The sequence below is a fragment of the Chelonia mydas genome, chromosome 9, assembly GCF_015237465.2.
Source record: "Chelonia mydas isolate rCheMyd1 chromosome 9, rCheMyd1.pri.v2, whole genome shotgun sequence".
NCBI classification, from domain to species: Eukaryota; Metazoa; Chordata; order Testudines; family Cheloniidae; genus Chelonia; species Chelonia mydas.
Genome location: NC_057855.1, coordinates 11,701,644 through 11,721,435, shown reverse-complemented (window position 1 = coordinate 11,721,435; position 19,792 = coordinate 11,701,644). Strand labels below are relative to the sequence as shown.

General features: G+C 45.2%; 1 protein-coding gene across 1 annotated transcript in view; it reads right to left on the bottom strand.

Moving 5' to 3' along the window:
• Positions 1 to 1,378: 1,378 nt before the first annotated feature.
• The window catches only part of ZMAT3 (zinc finger matrin-type 3), a 54,857-nt gene continuing 36,443 nt past the window's right edge, over positions 1,379 to 19,792 (bottom strand). Inside the window, exon 7 of the mRNA XM_037909100.2 lies at positions 1,379 to 1,511. Within this exon, the coding sequence (XP_037765028.1) occupies positions 1,478 to 1,511 (34 nt within the window). The 3' untranslated portion in view covers positions 1,379 to 1,477. The remainder of the gene's footprint in view (positions 1,512 to 19,792) is intronic.

Genomic DNA, 19,792 nt, shown 5'->3' with positions numbered 1-19,792 from the left:
CCAGTGCCTATAGAGTTGTGAAGTGCCTTGAAGGGGAAGATGAGAAGCTTGAACTTAATGCAAAAGACAATGGAAACTCAGTGAGGAGATCCAAAGAAGGGAGTAACAGCAGAGGTGTAAGATTTGAGGATTTATAATTTTTGGTGGATAAAAGTGCAGGGGAACAAAGCAAGGGCAAGGAAAGTATTAAAATAGCAAAAGCAAGAAATGAGCCTGTTGCATCCTTGCTGGGTAGCCAAGCTCGGTAGACAGCCAAAGAAAGGGGAATAGGATGTGAAAGCCCGTGGTGTCAAGATATATGGAATCACAGTCCATCTTGAATAGGCGGGTTTTCTTTTAAATAAACAAACAGCTGCAGCTCCAAACAGGTTTCCTCACAGCTTGAATTCCAATTTTGTTTCTCTTGTTTACCGGGGACCCCACTGACTCTGGAATTCTACAGTGCACACAGAGAATTTACTGGCTGAAATATATACTGCAGTGAATATGGGAGGGCATAAGGTCAAGACAGTGACTAATGCAAGGTAGGAGCAGTGCTCTTTCCGTACTTTGGTTAATTTCTTTAGTTTCATGATAGACTTAGGGGCCAATTCCTGAATAGTCAAGTGGAAAACTAGTCTGTTGGCAGGACCAAAAGATACACATTTTAAAAGCAGAATAACATTTAAGTACATCTGTTTCCCCTCACATTTCAGAATGTAAATTGCTTAGCAGAAGGACTGGTTCAACCAAGCCCCTTTCCTCTCCCACTCTCTTTTGATGCCCAGCATTATCCCCCTCGGCATTAATGACATTTGTGCTTCTGTAATAGTCTTTTCAAGTTCAGGGAGCTAAAACTATCTCCTTTATTAAAAAAAGACCTACATTCAAATGGAGGTGCATAATATTTGGTCCATTTAATTATTTCCAAAAACATTTCAACCAAAGATGCTTTTTGGGTTCATTGCAAAATCCTGAGTGCAAAAATTAGTAAAATATATACCCAGATTAAAACCTACCCCCCTCCCCCGAGTGATTAATTAATTTCAGTGTAGCCCCATTTTCGTTGTTGACCTTGATTAGAGACCCATTTTAAATGTTTGTACAGGGGCTTTTCAGTTTGGCAGTGGTTTCTATTTCTTAAACCATACTGACCTCTACAGATATGTAGAGACTTTTAAAAAAATCACACCACTGAAATTAATCTTTACAGAGACAGGGTGAAACCATTTTTGTACCTGTTTCCCAAAGGTAGTTGACATAACTTTGGTTTTCCTTAGAGATCTTCCAGGTTGCTGTACTGGAGAGGGCCAGCACCCTGTATTGCACTCCACCCAAAGCCCTCCCCACCCCACCCCTCCCCCCATATGCCAGTACACACAAACTCAGGAAACATGAGCAATTTCAAATATGGTCCATTGTTGGAGCCTAAAAGCTAACAGCTTTCTGTCTGCAGAACAGGCCTTTATGTTTTGCTTCTGCTGCAGTTTCTCTGAATTCAGTGTTCTTCTGTCAATATCGGCCCAGGACACCTATTCATTGAAGATCAAAAGTATTTAAATGTAAATCCAAAGAAGCAGAGTGTTCAATAATCCCACAGTACCTACTTAGATTTCCTGACTTCTGTGCTTCAATTCTGTTAAGAACAGAGGCCCCAAAGATTTCTAAGGCATCTCTCACTAATGTGTCTAGGCACTAATATGAAGGTCTACGCTGCAGCTGGAAGTGTAATTTCCAGCTAAAGTAGGCATATGCACACTAGTTTTGATCAAACGAGTACGTTACCAATAGCAGTGCCAGGGCGGTGTGGGCGGTGGCTCGGGCTAGCCACCCTGAATACATACCTAGGGTTCCGGGTAGGTTGTACTCAGGCCAGCTAGCCTGAGGTGCCGCCCAAATTGCTGTTTTTAGCACACTAGCTCAATCAAAGCTATCAGATGTACATCTACCCAAGATGGAAATTACACCTCCAGCTACAGTGGTGGTACCATTCCACCCCTAGTGACTTGCCATCTGAAATGTTCTTCAGGATCTACTGCATTCGTAGCTCAAGTGTGACCTCTGGGGTGTGGTGCGGGGTCAGGTTAGGGGTAACAGGACTTCAAGCTGGAGGTAGCTAGCTCATCAGGGAAGGGGTGGTTGGAGCCTGAGAGCACCTGAAACTCAAGCTACTAATGCAGTGGGGATTCAGCTTAAGAGAGTGAGTCACCTGCCACGGAGGGACCAAGGAGAGAATATGAGTGGAAAACAAAAGATTCCATGGCTGCCTCTTTTCCATTCAAGTATTGACCTAGCTCAACCACAATTACTAGCTTATATAAGAACTGACCAGATCACATCTTATCACTAGACAGCTGCAGGCTAGTGGCTTTGTTGTTCTATTCACTAAAGCTCTCAGCAATAAGATAACAGGAACCTAGTAGGCCCCCCGAGCCCTGTCTCCTGAATAGACCTGCAGAACATTATCATTATTATCATTGGTGTGGTCCCATAAAGGTACATGGCTCCATTCAAAGACCTGAATGTGCCATCATACAATACAGAACAAATGCAGAGTGGGGTTGTGATCTTTCTGCAGGAGCTGAAATACTTTGCAGAACAGAAGCAAAACGTCAGCCTGAATATCAAAAGTATACAATCTTTTCAAACAATGAGCCTGATTCTCCATGGCCTGGTACTTGTGTGTGTCATTTACATATAAGCAAAACTCCACCGTTCTGACTGCGAAGCATTTTACACAGGTGGAAATGACTGCACTTTGTGCAAGGTAAGGGAGAATCTGACCCAATAACTTTAAGAACAGCCACTCCTATTCCAGAAGATTATGTATGCTGTAGCTGCCAACCTAACAGCTAGGTCAACAGAAGAATGCTTCTGTTGACCTAGCTACTGTCACTCAGGTAGTGTTCTTACAGCGATGGAAAACCCCCTTCTGTTGGGAGATAGCGCTTACACTACAGTGTTATGCTGTAGCTATGCTGCTGGATTCCCACTAGTGTAGACATGGCCAAGGTCAACCCTACATCCCCCACCCAGGTTTGATCTGACTATCTATACAGAGGTAAAATCTCCCTGTGCCTTGTCACCACCAGGAATTTACGTGAAGTTAGTTACCTCCATGTACAAACCACACTCTTTTTTTCCATAAGAACAGCCATACTGAGTCAGAACAATGGTCCATCTAGCCCAGTATCCTGTCTTCCAACAGGGTCATTGCAAGATGCTTCAGAGGGAATGAACATAACGGAGCTATTTCAAGTGATCCATCCTCTGTCACCCACTCCCAGCTTCTGGCAGTTAGAGGCTTAGGACACCAAGAGCATGGAGTTGCATTCCTGATAATCCTGGCTAACAGCCATTGATAGACCTATGCTCCATGAACTTATCTAATTCTTTTTTGAACCCTGTTATAGTTTTGGCCTTCACAACATCCCCTGGCAACAGGTTCCACGGGTTGACTACGCATTGTGTGAAAGAGTATTTCCTTATGTTTGTTTTAAACCTGCTGCCTATTAGTTTCACTGGGTGACCCCAGGTTCTTGTGTTAAATCTGTAAATAATACTTCCCTATTCATTTTCTCCACACTGTTCATGATTTTATAGACCTCTATCATATCGTCCCTTAGTCATCTCTTTTCTAAGATGAACAGTCCGACTCTTCTTAATCTCTCTTCATATGGAAGCTGTTCCATACCCCTAATTATTTTGTTGCCCTTCTCTGTACTTTTTCCAATTCTAATATATCCTTTTTGGAGATGGGGCAACCAGAACTGCATGCAGTATTCAAGTTGTGGACGTACCATGGATTTATTTAGCAGCATAATGATGTTTTCTGTCTTATTAGCTATTCTTTTCCTAATGGTTCCTAACATTCTGTTAGCTTTTTTGACCGTCACTGCACATTGAGCAGATGTTTTCAGTAAAGACATAGTCACTTTTCTGAGTATCTATACTTTGGTGTGTCTCTGATGTGTCTAAACTAGGCCTTTTTACCTCAAATTAATTGATTCCTAGTTAACTCAATGTAATTAACATAGTGAAGTGTACAGACTAGCCTTTACAAATGTGTCAACTACCTTGATTTAATTGGAAATTAATTAACTCCTAGTATGGGCAAACCCAGAGGAAATTAATTGACTGTGCATGCTCTATATGCTAATTTAAAATATCTGTAACATGTAACTGCAAACCAAGTTCTTTTCAACATGAGTGAGCATTAATCTTCATTCACATTCAGTGGCTCTAAGTACGAAGCTATTAAATTAAGCTATTTTTCAGTTTTCCAAGCTCAAAAACATTATAATATGCTTTTCTGTCAGAAGATACATCATAATTTTATTTTCAAAGAACCTCTTGTTTCAACTTCTCCTTCAGATACTTTCCACCCCACTTTCTGATGCAACTGGTTTATCACATTTTAGCTTTTGATTATCTGGAAAACCACATTCAATATCTGTGTCTGTTTCCCCCCCATACCTGTGAGAGGCAGACAGTATGAATTACACAAGGTTAGATACAAAACTCTTTTCTGCTAAGTAAGACTGCTTCTGTTTCTGAGCATGAAGCAAAGTGATTTCATTGTCTCATTTTGCTCAGAAAATTGAAAAAGTCAACAGATAAAAAAGTGTGAAATAAGAATTAACAGCCAAAGAGTGGGACTTGTCTACTTTTTATCACAAGAACTTTCATGTGTTCATTAAGGGTATTTGCTGCACTGCAAATTGTCATTATGTGCAATATATGGATTTATTTTAGACTCTTTTTCATTCTTTACCTCAAGAAATAGAGAGTTAAGAATGCTCAGTTATTAGGGAATCAGTCTTTGGTGTGTGAGAGTAACATAAATTGAAATCTGTAGTTCAGATGCTGAGGTGAAGTTCTGAAGTATGCTATGGTGTGGCTGCCGTAAAAGAGCTGATGTGTAAAGCTCAACATCCAAAAAGGTCAATTTTAGTTAGGACGATACTAATGCTTTTAAAAATAGTGTGGTGAAAGATCATCTTAAAAGGTAAGGAAAAAATGCTGCATTCTGGCTCATCTAGATAAATTAAATCCAGCTACAAGGTATGGATGAGAAATCTGGTACAGTACCACAGGTCTTGCATAGTAACATGAAAAGCATGTTAAAATCAAAATGACCTCAGCTCACATTTGTGCAGAAATAGCAAAGACAGGTTGAAGGTTGCTAGTGCCATCTGGCTTTTTGCTGCACAGGACTGTCCAGAATTTTTAATGGATAAAGCAATCACCTCATACAAATGTCAGATATTGCTAATATTTAATGAAAAGTCATGATAGAGCAGGTAATATTTTTATGGCACGAGGAAATGCCCTTGTTCTACATTTACATTGATTTGACATTGACAGCATCATAACCTTGGTTTTGTCGTAGTATTTGGCAGTTAGTAAGTGAGGTTGAGCATCACCTCCAAAATGTCGGAACAGCTCTCCCCAATCCACTTTTATTTCCAAGGTTTCAAATTTAATGGTAATATACCAGACCAGAGGTTCCAAACTCAGGTCTCCAGAGCGCTTGCTAATGGTCCATGCAGAGACAGCAGATAATGCACTTCTGGCTGTCATCTTTGCTCTAACTACTAAATTACATTAAAAGAAGCTAAATATATACTGAATAATTTTCCATGTAAGCAATGGTGGTACTTGCCACAGTGATCTTATGTAAGTGCAAATGAGATGAGAGGAAGGATGATGCAGTGGTTAGGGCCGTGACATGGGAGACCTAAGTTCAATTCCCTGGTCGACCACAGCCTGGTTGAGTGACCTTAGACAAGTCACTTTGTTCTCTGTGCCTCAGTTTCCCTTAGGGATAATAGCACTTCCCTACCTCACAGGGGTGTTGTGAGGTTATGCACTTTAAAGACTGTGAGGTGCCCTCGGATACTCCTATGGTAATGGTTGCCATATGAATATCATAGATAACAGGTAGTCTGTGTTTTCATGAATGGGAGGGGAAGTGTCCGTGAGACAATCTCTCTATGAAAAAGTTCTGAGAACCCTTTCCTAGATGATCCTCCTCACTGAAGCACCAGGGGGTTATAACAGCACCCCCATGCCAAGGCTTTATTTTAGTCCATCTTGCTGGCAAATATCAGTATGTGCCTATCATCTGAACTTTAGCAAACCTCTCGTGTAATCAGGAGGGAGCATGGTGGCTTTAATGCTTTAACTTCATCAAAGTACGTTCTGGTTTTTTTTAAATCTAAAATACTGCAAATATCAGGTCAAAATCATAGTCAATAATCCAGCACAGCAAACACAGCACCAGTTACCTGCACGGCACTCTTATGTGTATTGCATGTCAGATAATTTGATGGAGTAATGATGACACATCAATCATTGCACAGGTTAAATTCTTCAGCCCCCCCCCCCCCCCCCGCCTCTGTATGTACGTCAATTTCTTGACGCACTGTACATGTGAAAGAGTAAATCCAACACTATTATGCACCAGCTTGTAGTTTTCTAAGCTGTGGCATCTGAGCCACTTATCGTTCACTCCCATGTGCCACAGTTGGCCTTAGAACCTCCGCATCTTCATTTTTGGGCCCCGATCCAGATCTTGGCAAGTGGGACTGGCTTGCCAAGGTCACTACAGCTGTTGCCAATGGAACCCTAAAGGAATAAGAAGGAAGGCTCTCTGAACTGTCCCTCCCTGCTTTCTGTGGATTAAACAATATTTCGGATGCTTTCAAGTTATTCATTTGACTGAGCCTGTGACTAAACTGTATCTGGCAGCTGGTTCACATAGCTTAGCCAGTGCCGCACAGTTGTGCTCAGTTTTTAAAAGGGCCTCCACGGTCAAAATAAAAGACAAACCCAACCGAAAAATATGACATACCGTTTGAGACGGGCCCAGACCAAAACCTGGCACCCCCAAAGTTGTGGGAAGTTTGGATCCCCATTCCTTCTGCAGCTTGGGCCTACCCTCAGTAAGGAATACATCAAGGAATTAAAATGAATAGCAGTACAAGAATGTTTCCATTCTACCCCTAATTGATCATAATGTTAAGAGACTGAGTCATTTAAATACTAATTAAGGGAAACTCGTATTGACTTTCATGGGCGATAGATAAGGCGATGTTTTAGTCACGGGTATTTTTAGTAAAAGTCATGGACTGGTCATGGGCAGTAAACAAAAATTCATGGCCCGTGACCTGTCCATGACTTTTACCATATACCCCTGACTAAAACTTGGGGGGGGAGCTGCCCGGGGGGCGCCATGGGCGATGGGGGCCATGGCCTGGAGGGGGAACGTGGATGGTCGGGGACAGCCGGGGGGAGCACGGGTTTTTGGGGGGCATGTGGCCCAGGGGGCACTGCGGGTGTTGCAGCGGGGATGGCAGGGCTGGAGCAAACTCCCTACCTGGGTCCTGGGAAGCGGCGACCTCCAGCTCCTAGCTCCACGTGCTGCCTCTGCTCCGCCCCAAGCCCCGGTTCTGCAGCTCCCATTGGCTGGGAACTGCGACCAATGGGAGCTGCGGGGGCAGTGCATGCAGGCGGAGGCAGCGCATGGAGCTAGGAGCTGAGGGAGGGGAGTTCCTGTGGCCTTTCCGGGGAGCCCCCCCAGGTAAGCACCACCCTGCACCCCAACCCCCAGCCCTGAGGCCCCCCACACACACCCAAACTCCTGCTGCTGGGGGGCCGGAGGGTCCCGAGATTGCCCCAGCAGCGGCTGGTGCAACTGGCCCGGGGGCTGCCCGAGCTGCTCAGGTGGCTCCCAGGCCATCTGCATGGGCTGCTGCAGAAGTCATGGAGGTCACGGAAAGTCACGGAATCCGTGTCTTCCGTGACCGCTGTGACAAACACAGAGCCTTAGCAATAGATCAGGCTCCAACTCATCTACTGAGTAATGCTGTTCGTGCTTAAGAAATAACAAAAATAATGTATTGGAAAAAAATGAACTCCCCCTTTGCAAATGTACCGGAGCTTTGCTGGGTGCCTATGACTGAAGGAATGTAAATAATCTAGTCCAAAACTTCATGTTAACAAAGCAAAAAGATTACTTTTTCCTTGGCCATCACCTGCTGCTGCTGTTCATGTTTTGTGTTCGAGGAACACCTAAGGGCCCCAGTCAGGAGCAGGGTCCCATAGGGCTAGCTGCTGTACATACACAAAGTAAAAGATGGTCCCAGCCCGGAAGAACTAACAGTCAAAGTAATGCATTATTTTACTCCATTTTTTTCATCTTGCAGGACAGTAGGTTTTGCTATGGTTCCAAACTCTGCTTTCAGTTACACAGGCTCCAGGCCACTGACATCTTTGTGATTACACATGTATGGAACTGAGTGTATGTGTGTATATATATATATATGTAATGTGTATGTTCACACGTGTATGTATATGTGTGTTTACAATTAAGAGCAAAGTTTAGTCCACACTCATTCACTTTTGGTTTACTACACTGTATTCCAGTGCTACTTTTAAAACATATATTATCATTATTTATTGTGTATATTGTGGTAGCACTTAGGAGCCCAAGGCATGGGCCAGGACCCTATTGAGTTAGGCTGTGATGGGGCATCTGCCCCACACTAGCCCATAAAGGGTTAATTGGACCCTAGGGAGGCTGCGCAACAGGCAGCCAATTGGAAAAGACCCTAGGGAGGCTGTGCAGGAGACAGCCAATTGGAGAGGGGCTGCGAGGAGCAGCCAATCAGGGCTGGGCAGGCCCGTATAAGAAGAGCCTCAAGACAGAGCAAGTGAGTCATTCCCTGGAGCTCAAGGAGGGAGGAGGACTGGCTGCTTTGCAGGCGGAGGGCAGCTAGCACTTTGGACAGAGCAGTGCTAGGCAGGATCAAGGGAGCGAGCTCCCGGCTGACTGCTGACTTGCTGGAGCCCTGCGACAAGGGTGGAGAAGGTGTGAGAAAGTGGCCAAGGGAAGTAGACTGTGGAGTTAGAGGGGATGCAGCACGTGGCTGCCATCTACAGGGACCCTGGGCCAGGACCTGGAGTAGTGGGCGAGCCTGGGTCCCCCTCACTCGCCACCGAGGAAGTGGCTGGAGAGTGGACTATGGTTCCCTTGGAAGGGGAAAGAACAGAGTGTGACACAGCCAGAGGGCTGTGTCCTGAAGAGGACACTGTGTTCTTTGGGACAACTTGCTTCCTGGAGGAGAAGTGAGGGTGGCGAGACATCACCAGATGAGGGTGCACTGGCAAACTAAGCTAATTCCCAGGACAGCCAGCTGGAGGTGCCACAGCGGTGAGTCGAACCCCGTCACATAGGCGCTGTAAGAACACAGAGCAAATAGATTGTCCCTGCTCCAAAGAGTTTACAACCTAAGTATAACACAAGAGACAATAGGAGGATACAGAAAGAGACAGGGCAGCACAAGGAAACAATGAGACCAACCCACTAATGTCAACAGGCCTGATTCTCTGATGCCCTGTGCCTTGAAATGGTCATCCATACCTAGGCAAAGTGAGTGTAAAATGCTGTCTCTCTGATTTGGCAGCTGCACCCTCACCCCTTGCACTGGTGTAAATGACTACTCTACATGCAGGGAATCTGCCCCAGTGGGTGTAACAGATGGAGGTAGCTGAATAAGGGTATGTTGACACTACACGCACTATATAGCACCATGGCATGGACACCTACCACAGCAACAGAAGAGGTTTTTCCATTGCTGTAGTAAATCCACCACCTTCACAGGTGGTAGCTCGGTTGATGGAAGAATTCTTCTCTCGACCACCTGCATCTACACTGGAGATTAGGTCAACCTAAGTACCTTGCACAAGCATGAAACTTTTCACAGCCCAAAGCAATGTAGCTAAGTCAACCTAAAGTTTAGGTGTACAACAAGCCTTAGATTGCCTGTTATAACATGCTCCTCCAGAGCATTCACAAATTGTGATATATAGTTTGTTGGAAGCAAGGAGAGAATAGAATTTTTTAAATAATATTTGGAACTGAGCACTAAGCATAACAGAGATGCTTGTTGCCTTCCCCATACAATGAAGGACACAAGGTGCCTTTTGGGGGTCTTGGTTTTGCTTTCATTAACATGTTAGATCGATTTCCCAACTGGCTCAATACAAAAGGAAAGTGATGGGAGGTTACAGTGAAATGAAAATGCTCAAAAGCATATAGCAAACAGGTCATCATCTTTCCATTGCAAAATCAATATTGCATGCCCAGTATCACTCTGTATACAATAATAAAAAGCCTTCTGTCATTATTGCCATGGAGTACATTGATTCCTTTTAAATATTTCCTGGGAACATTTTCAGCATTATGCATGTGAATCTATAATTATTGACCAAATACATGGAAAATCTCCAAGTCCCCTAGTTCTCTGAATGAGCTTTTCAGCCATCTCACTGAGATTGACACTTAGATCTGTAATGCTAGTGTGCAAAAGAAGAGGGTTGTCATTTTTATTATATTGACTTTTTGGCTATTAGCACACCATAAAGTAACCATCTCATCTGCTCGCTGTTTTTCTGCTTCTTCCTTTCATCATTTTTCCTTAGAATAAATAGATGCAGTCTATGGGGGAGGCAGAGAACCAAGACTGGGTAATTTCTGCTTTATGTACCATCTCAAACGGAACTGAGAGCAGGGTCAGAATCACAGTAACTTCATTCACTAGGGCTGCAAAGATACAGGATCACGGAAGGACGCCTGGAGCAAATGATGTTTCTGTGTCCCTTTCATCTGTGACCTACTATAGGAGGAAGCTTGCAAACAGTATCATTTGTTGTGTTAGTCGAAGAGATGAGTCATATCCAAAGCTCAGATCTGAATGCCACTAACAATGGGAATTTGGATCAAGTTCCAAACTTCACAGCTGGCCTTTTAACAGCCAGCACAAAATAACCCAGATCTGAATGTCCTTGAACTTTGTGAAAGATCCAGATTCCGATACAAGCTTTGTAGCTCAGGCCCCTCTCTAGTTAGCAGCCTTAGACATAGGTCCCTCTTTGGATGCCTTTATACTTACTGGTGCCTGTATGTCTTTAGTCCATGGTCCTCAAGTCCATGTGGAGCCACAGGGCCACCTCCTCTCTGCCAGTGAGGACAGCAGTTTGCTTGGCAGCTCCCTGGGGACACAAAGTACCTTATCCCTGCCCCACTGAAATCAAGGGGAGTTTTTCAATTGACTTCAGGGAGCTTTGCATCAGGCCTACAGTGAGGAGAGGCTCTTTGCATGATCCCTGGCTGTATCCATCTGGGGGCTGGGCAAAAACTAGCCCACTGTTAGTAGCAAGTTTCAGAGTAACAGCCATGTTAGTCTGTATTCGCAAAAAGAAAAGGAGTACTTGTGGCACCTTAGAGACTAACCAATTTATTTGAGCATGAGCTTTCGTGAGCTACAGCTCACTTCATCGGATGCGTACTGTGGAAACTGCAGAAGACATTATATGCACTTAATAACATTCTTGACAATAAAAAGAAAAGGAGGACTTGTGGCACCTTAGAGACTAACCAATTTAGTTTCCACAGTATGCATCCGATGAAGTGAGCTGTAGCTCACGAAAGCTCATGCTCAAATAAATTGGTTAGTCTCTAAGGTGCCACAAGTCCTCCTTTTCTTTTTATTGTCAAGAGTGTTATTAAGGAATGCCAAGAGTTGCAAAGAAACGCGGAGTTTTGATTAAAAGTATTTTGTGTAGTAGAGGAGAAGTCTTTTTTTGGTTAGCCCTGCAATTCTTACTGTTTCACTGAAGGTCTCTGTTTCTAACTGCAGGCTGAAAAACTAGTGCTCACGTTCAGCATGCCCTTCCTTGGTGCTGGGTATAAGGATGTCATTGCTCATGCCTGGGAACCCAGTGGCAAGACTACTATGGGAAGAAGCTGAAAGGAATCAGGGTGCAGTTTTCCAAAGGATCTAAGGCCCTGTTTACACACACACAAGCTGCACTACGATAACTATACCAGTAGAGTTAAAACAGTACAACACCCCCAGTGTGGATGTAGTGATGCCAGTATAAACCAGTATAGCTTCCAATACACAAAGGTGAATTAGCTATACCAGTATATGGCGCCTCTGTGCCAGTATAACTGCATCCACATTAGGGGTTCTACTGGTATAACTATATCAGCACACACACAAAAATCACACCCCTACCGGACATAGTTATAAGGTGCAATTCTATGCATAGACCAGGCCTGAAAGATATAAGTGTTTTTGAAATTTTCACTCATAGCCTACAAGTCTTGGTGCTCCCAAGCAATTTAGAAGCCAAAGTCCCATTGATATTGGTGTCGGAATGTTCCAGGATTCCTAAGTGATTTAGGAACCAACATCCTGTTGACTTTGGCTCCTAAGTCACTTGGATTTTTTTAAAATGTTGCCTTACGGCTACACTAGGAAAAATTTGTATTTTAACGTGTGTTAGAATCCTTGTGTGAACAAGCCAGGTTGTAGTTCTAATGCCTGGTAGCAATATATCTTTTTCCTAGAGAAGAGACGGTCTCCATGGTACTTGTGCTCCTAAATCACTTAGGCACTGTTTAAAATTCCACCCTCATTGTTTAATTCCCAGGTGAAAATGAGTCAGATTACTTCAGAGATTACATTGAAATGAATCAAATAGAATTTAGCCTAAGGATTAACTCTACTGTAATCGGACGCTTCAGCATCCCAGATTATATGGAAGCAATTTTCATTGTTTACCAGTGGTTTATATTTGCATTTCCTGTATGTTCTGTATAGATAATACATTTCCCTCGTCCCATTTAAACAAGTTAAAATACTAGAATGCAATTTCTCACACCCATTTCATAGATTTGCTGGACCAAATTCAGAGGTGATGTATAGGGGGTGCCCTGTAAACCATATGTTAGTGGGTGAGAGAAGAAGAAGAAATTGTAAGTGTCTAAGGGACTGAATACTGGATTGGAAGAAAAGGTGAGCTACACCAAATTAGGCCCCACTCCTGGATTGAGCTCTGTGCAAATATGCTCTTTAGAATTACTTAGACTTATACTGTTCCTCATCACCTCTGAAAGGACCTATTGGAATCTACAGTACTTGGATTTAGAGGGTCCTGTGCAGGCATATGGGTCCACAGGCATGGAGAACATTGCAGGAACAGAGCCATTGACTCCCCAGACTTTCTTGAACCCACTTACATCCTCTCTGACATTGGCCAAATTCTACCACCCTGAGCAGTACCATACTTCACAAGTAGGTCCGTTGACATCAATGGAACTACTCATGGAGTAAATGAAGTGAGTAGTGGTAACCCAATCTAGCCCACTGTCATTACAAATGGAGAAGACCTGTCAGATTACCCAGCACACCTCTCTGCTAATGCAGGATTCTTCCCTTTCGTGCCAAACCTCAAGCTTTGTTTTCCTGGGGACATTTTAAAATTATATACACTTTTTGCCAATTCTTAAGTGCTGAACAGCTGCCATTTGGAAAAGCAAACTTCATCAGAGGTGTTATACTACTACTACTAATAATAATGGAGGCAGAAGTGTTCAGTTCTCAGGTGTATCACTATACACAAGCGATTTTCTGTGGAAGAGACTTTGGATGGTCTCTAGTTCCTACAGAAGTTCCACATCCTAAGAACACCACCACCACCCCACCAGGCACTGATGGACCATGGACGCCTTTGTTGTCTGTCATAGCAGAGAGGCTCTCAGGAGGTAAATGAGCCTCCTGCCCCTGGAGATGGTTTTCTTGGTGAAAACTGAAACCTGAAAACAAAACTCTACCAAAACAAAACCCTCCACTGCCCACACAATTCCCCCCTGGGAAGGAGATCAGAGAGAAAACAAACCACAAGTGACAGATGTTAGTCACGTCACTTAACACACTACTGGAAGGTACTCAGATAATACAGAGATCAAGGTGATATAAAAACCTTAATGAAACAGAATAAAGGCACATTGGCAGGGTAGTGTATAGAAGGCTGGTACTGCTGTTGCCTATGCTGTGGCTGTTCTGTGGCTAAAGAGAGGACTTCAGTCTACAAGACCATCAATTTGCCAGCAGTTTCAACATTAATGACCCAATCCTGTGAGGTACTGAGCATCCTCAACTCCAGCTGAAGCTCCGCACCTCATAGGATCTGGTGCTAAATTCCCTTGACTAATCTGTAATTGCATTGCAGCGAAATTGCAATGAATCTAATTTTTAAGGAGAATATATTGCCGGCTGAAGAACTGGGAACTCTGCGGAAGTTGGCAGGGTCTGTCCAGCTTTATTTTATACACTAATTAAACTAGTACTGGTCCTGGAATACTGTTATTTTTATTCATTCATAAAAAAGTCATTTTGTCTAGACTTGAGCTGCTGCAGTTTCATTCTCAAAAATACAGAGTCGATGCACAGTTTGCTTGTCAAAAACAGCTGCCCTCTTCTGTTTCCAAAGGGATATTGCCAGTTTTTGAAACTATAGCATTTGTGGCATTGAAATAGAAATAAGATACCGGCACTTCGCCCACTCCACTAAAGCTAATCCATGTCAATATAACACCATCACCTCTTAACACCTCCTTTGATTTTGGAGCCTCAATATGGAGTTGGGGGTAAAATTTAAAAAAATATCTAAGTCATTTAGGACCCTAAGTCTCACTGAAAGTCAACAAGACTTTGGCTTCTAAGTGATTTAGGCATTTTTGAAAATGTAGGCTTTTAAGTTACTTCGGTCCTTTTACTTTACCCTAGAAGCCTAATTTTAAGCACCTAGGTTTGAAAATTTTGATCTGTGGCTTTTACAAGTTTGAGACTGTCAGTGCTTAATGAATCCTACATAATGATAATTAGAAAGCAGAATCCAGAAATGTTTTACAGGTGTGCAAGAGAACAATTGGAGTCCACATGAGCTGCCATGTTTCTGTTGGCTAGAAACACCTGCGAATAGACAAAAGATTGTACACTATTGCAATTAATATTCTACAGGGTGCCATAGAATTAATCAATTCCAGGTCAGAAGGGACTATTGTGATCATCTAGTTCAGTGGTTCTCAAAGCTGGTCCGCCGCTTGTTCAGGGAAAGCCCCAGGTGCGCCGGACCAGTTTGTTTATCTGCCACATCCACAGGTTCGGCCGATCACGGCTCCCACTGGCCGCGGTTCGCCGCTCCAGGCCAATGGGGGCTGCGGGAAGCGGCGTGGGCCAAGGGATGTGCTGGCCACTCTTCCCGCATCCCCCATTGGCCTGGAGCGGCGAACCGCGGACAGTGGGAGCCGCGATCAGCCGAACCTGCGGACACGGCGGGTAAACAAACCGGTCCGGCGCGCCAGGGGCTTTCCCTGAACAAGCGGTGGACCGGCTTTGAGAATCACTGATCTAGTTTGACCTCCTGTGTATCACAGACCACAGAACTTCCCCAGTGAGAAAGAGCAACTTGATAGCAGGCAGAGCAATGTGCTGGCTTTTTTAACAGGTTATACGTAAGGCTCTGTGTTTGTCACGGAGATCACAGATTTTGTGACTTTCCATGACTTCTGCAGCGGCTGGTGTGCCTGGCCTGGGAGCCGCCTGAGCAGCTCAGGCAGCCCCTGAGCCAGTCGCACCGGCTGCTGTGGGGCAGTCTCCCCCCGCCCTGCCCCGCCAGCAGCAGGAGTTGGAGGGGGGCGCTTAGGGCTGGGGGTTGGGAGATGGGGTGGTGCTTACCTGGGGGGGGCTCCCCAGAAGGGCAACAGGAACTCCCCTCCCTCCACTCCTAGCTCCACATGCTGCCTCCGCCTTCAGGCACCCGCCCCCGCAGCTCCCCAGGCCATGCCCCCCGAGCACCTGTGGCACCCCCCCAGGCCCATCCTCCCTGAGCTGCCCCACCCCCCAAGTTTTAGTCAGGGGTATATATTAAAAGTCCTGAACAGGTCACGGGCAGTAAACAAAAATTCATGGCCCGTGACCTGTCCATGACTTTTACTAAACATGCCCGTGACTAAAACATAGCCTTAGTTGTAGGACCTGATCACAGACCATTTGAGTCAATTGAAAGATTTCCCTTGGCTTCAATATGTTTTGGATCAGGCCATATTTTATTTTTAAACTGTTTTTATTGAAACTATTACAAGAATGTATGTGAGTGTAATGTTCTGTTTTCAATAACATCTTTAAATCTAGGTGAGGGCAGCACTAGATAATGTCAGCTGGATACAAATGATATGTTAGGGGTGAATCTATATTTTTTATTTTGAAATAATTAATTGTTGATTCCCATTTCTTTTCAGAGTGGCCTAAGTTCTGTACTGTTCTTGAACTCTCACACCTTGGAACCTTTCCTACCAGGAATGCTGATTTGTTAAAAAGCTCCAGGTGACTGATTTGTGATCCTTCAAAGTGATGGTCAAATTGCTTCCCTCTCATAAAATCTATTTTAAAAAAATCAGGTTTACCAAGTAAATGTCTTTATAAGCAGTGTCAAGCATCCCTTCTCTTAACCCGAATCCTTGCACCAATAAGATTAACACTGATATTGCACCTTATGTATTCAAATTGCTGTAAAACATTAACTAATCTATCTATCTGCCCAGCACTCTCATTTTAGATAGACAAGATTATTTCCATTGTACTGCCAGGTAAACTGAGGCAAAGTAAAATTATTTGGCCAAGGTCAGCAAGCCAGTGGCAGAGACAGGGCTAGAACACAGACACTCATAGCTACTGTTCCTGCATTCATTTGTCTTGTGCAATACACTTTCCTCCAGCTTGTAACCAGGATCAGTAATTTACTTTCACTGTCAAACACAGGTTTTATTAATGCCATAGATGGAATGATGATCATTAATGTTTTGGGGGCAGGGGACTGAGGGCCAAGCTCTATTAGCAAATTAAATTCTCAGCAAGGTTATGTCTCTTTCTGTGAGCGACATTCATTCAGACTGAAACCTAATTCTGCCAGTGTTCTCCATCCCCACTGCTGAAGGTGAACTGAGAAGGTTTTGAAAAATATTAAAAACTTGCTTGCAAGATCCCATAAGAGGATACGGGAAAGTATGTGTGTTTGAACATATTAGGTCCTCTGCAGCCTAAAGTTGACATGGCCTCTGCTACTTGCATGCACTACAGTTCTTCTCTTGTACCCAAAGTCTCAGCTTTCTATGGTTTGTTCCTTTCCTGCTGAGTTGTTTAAAAATCTGGCCATAAATGTCCCAATGGGAGCTGCTGGGAGCTGAACTCTTTTGAACTCCTGACCCCAATAGGGTTGCCAGCTTTATACTCGCACAAAACTGAATACCCTTGCTCCGCCCCTTCTCCAAGGCCCTGCCCCTGCTCACCCCATCCCTCCTCCCTCTGTCACTCACTCTCCCCATCCTCACTCGCTTATTTTCACCAGACTGGCTCTGGGGGTTAGGATGCAGGAGGGGGTGAGGGCTCTGGCTGGGGGTGCAGACTCTGGGCTGGGGATGAGGGGTTTAGGGTACAGGAGGGGGCTCCAGGCTGAGGTAGGGGGTTGTGGTGCAGGGGGTGTGAGGGCTCCAGCTGCGGGTGTGGGCTCTGGGTGAGGCTGGGGATGAAGGGCTTGGGGTGTAGGAGGGTGCTCTGGGCTGGGTTCAAGAGGTTTGTAGAGCGGGAGGGGAATCAGGGCTGGGCCAAGGAGTTGGGGTGCAGGCTCTGGGCCGCGCTTACCTCAGGCAGCTCCCGGAAGCAGCAGCATGTCCCGGCTCTGGCTCCTATGTGGAGGCGCAGCCAGGAGGCTCTGCGCACTATCCCATCTGCAGGCGCCATCCCTGAAGCTCCCAGTGGCCATGGGTCCCATTGTTTTGAGCTTTATATTCTGGAGATCTGTGCTTTGGACTCATTGGTACAATTGTGATTTTTGTATGCCACTGACCATAAATGTTGACTGGCATTTTATGCGACCCATGGCCAATGGGAGCTGCAAAGCTGGCGCTTGGAGTGGGGGCAGCGTGCGGAGCCCCCTGGCTGCCGCTATGCCTGAGAGCCGGAAGGGGGACATGTCACTGCTTCCGGGAGCCACGCAGAGCCAAGGCAGGCAGGGATCCTGCCTTAGCCCCACTGCACTTCTGACTGGACTTTTAACTGCCCATTCAGCGTTGTTGATCGGAGCCGCCTGGGTCCCTTTTTGACCTGATAGTGTAACACTTGCACTTTACAGCTTTCTAGGGCTTTTTCTTTCACCAAATTCTCTGTGGGGATAGAGTCATAGCCCTGGTCTACACTAGGACTTTAGGTCGAATTTAGCAGCGTTAAATCGATGTAAACCCGTACCTGTCCACACGATGAAGCCATTTATTTCGACTTAAAGGGCTCTTAAAATCGATTTCCTTACTCCACCCCTGACAAGTGGATTAGCGCTTAAATCGGCCTTGCCGGGTCGAATTTGGGGTACTGTGGACACAATTCGACGGTATTGGCCTCCGGGAGCTATCCCAGAGTGCTCCATTTTGACCGCTCTGGACAGCACTCTCAACTCAGATGCACTGGCCAGGTAGACAGGAAAAGAACCGCGAACTTTTGAATCTCATTTCCTGTTTGGCCAGCGTGGCAAGCTGCAGGTGACCATGCAGAGCTCATCAGCAGAGGTGACCATGATGGAGTCTCAGAATCGCAAAAGAGCTCCAGCATGGACCGAACGGGAGGTACGGGATCTGATCGCTGTATGGGGAGAGGAATCCGTGCTATCAGAACTCCGTTCCAGTTTTCGAAATGCCAAAACCTTTGTCAAAATCTCCCAGGGCATGAAGGACAGAGGCCACAACAGGGACCCGAAGCAGTGCCGCGTGAAACTGAAGGAGCTGAGGCAAGCCTACCAGAAAACCAGAGAGGCGAACGGCCGCTCCGGGTCAGAGCCCCAAACATGCCGCTTCTATGATGAGCTGCATGCCATTTTAGGGGGTTCAGCCACCACTACCCCAGCCGTGTTGTTTGACTCCTTCAATGGAGATGGAGGCAATACGGAAGCAGGTTTTGGGGACGAAGAAGATGAGGAGGAGGAGGAGGTTGTAGATAGCTCACAGCAAGCAAGCGGAGAAACCGGTTTTCCCGACAGCCAGGAACTGTTTCTCACCCTGGACCTGGAGCCAGTACCCCCCGAACCCACCCAAGGCTGCCTCCTGGACCCAGCAGGCAGAGAAGGGACCTCCGGTGAGTGTACCTTTTAAAATACTATACATGGTGTAAAAGCAAGCATGTGAAAGGATTACTTTGCCCTGGCATTCGCGGCTCTCCTGGATATACTCCCAAAGCCTTTGCAAAAGGTTTCTGGGGAGGGCAGACTTATTGCGTCCTTCATGGTAGGACACTTTACCACTCCAGGCCAGTAACACGTACTCGGGAATCATTGTACAACAAAGCATTGCAGTGTATGTTTGCTGGCGTTCAAGCAACATCCGTTCTTTATCTCTCTGTGTTATCCTCAGGAGAGTGAGATATAATCCATGGTCACCTGGTTGAAATAGGGTGCTTTTCTTCAAGGGACACTCAGAGGAGCCCATTCCTGCTGGGCTGTTTGCCTGCGGCTGAACAGAAATGTTCCCCGCTGTTAGCCACAGGGAGGGGGGAGGGTTGAGGGGGTAGCCACGCGGTGGGGGGAGGCAAAATGCGACCTTGTAACGAAAGCACATGTGCTATGTATGTAATGTTAACAGCAAGGTTTACCCTGAAAGAGTGTAGCCAGTGTTTTATAAAATGTGTCTTTTTAAATACCGCTGTCCTTTTTTTTTTCTCCACCAGCTGCATGTGTTTCAACGATCACAGGATCTTCTCCTTCCCAGAGGCTAGTGAAGATTAGAAAGAAAAAAAAACGCACTCGAGATGAAATGTTCTCCGAGCTGATGCTGTCCTCCCACACTGACAGAGCACAGACGAATGCGTGGAGGCAAATAATGTCAGACTGCAGGAAAGCACAAAATGACCGGGAGGAG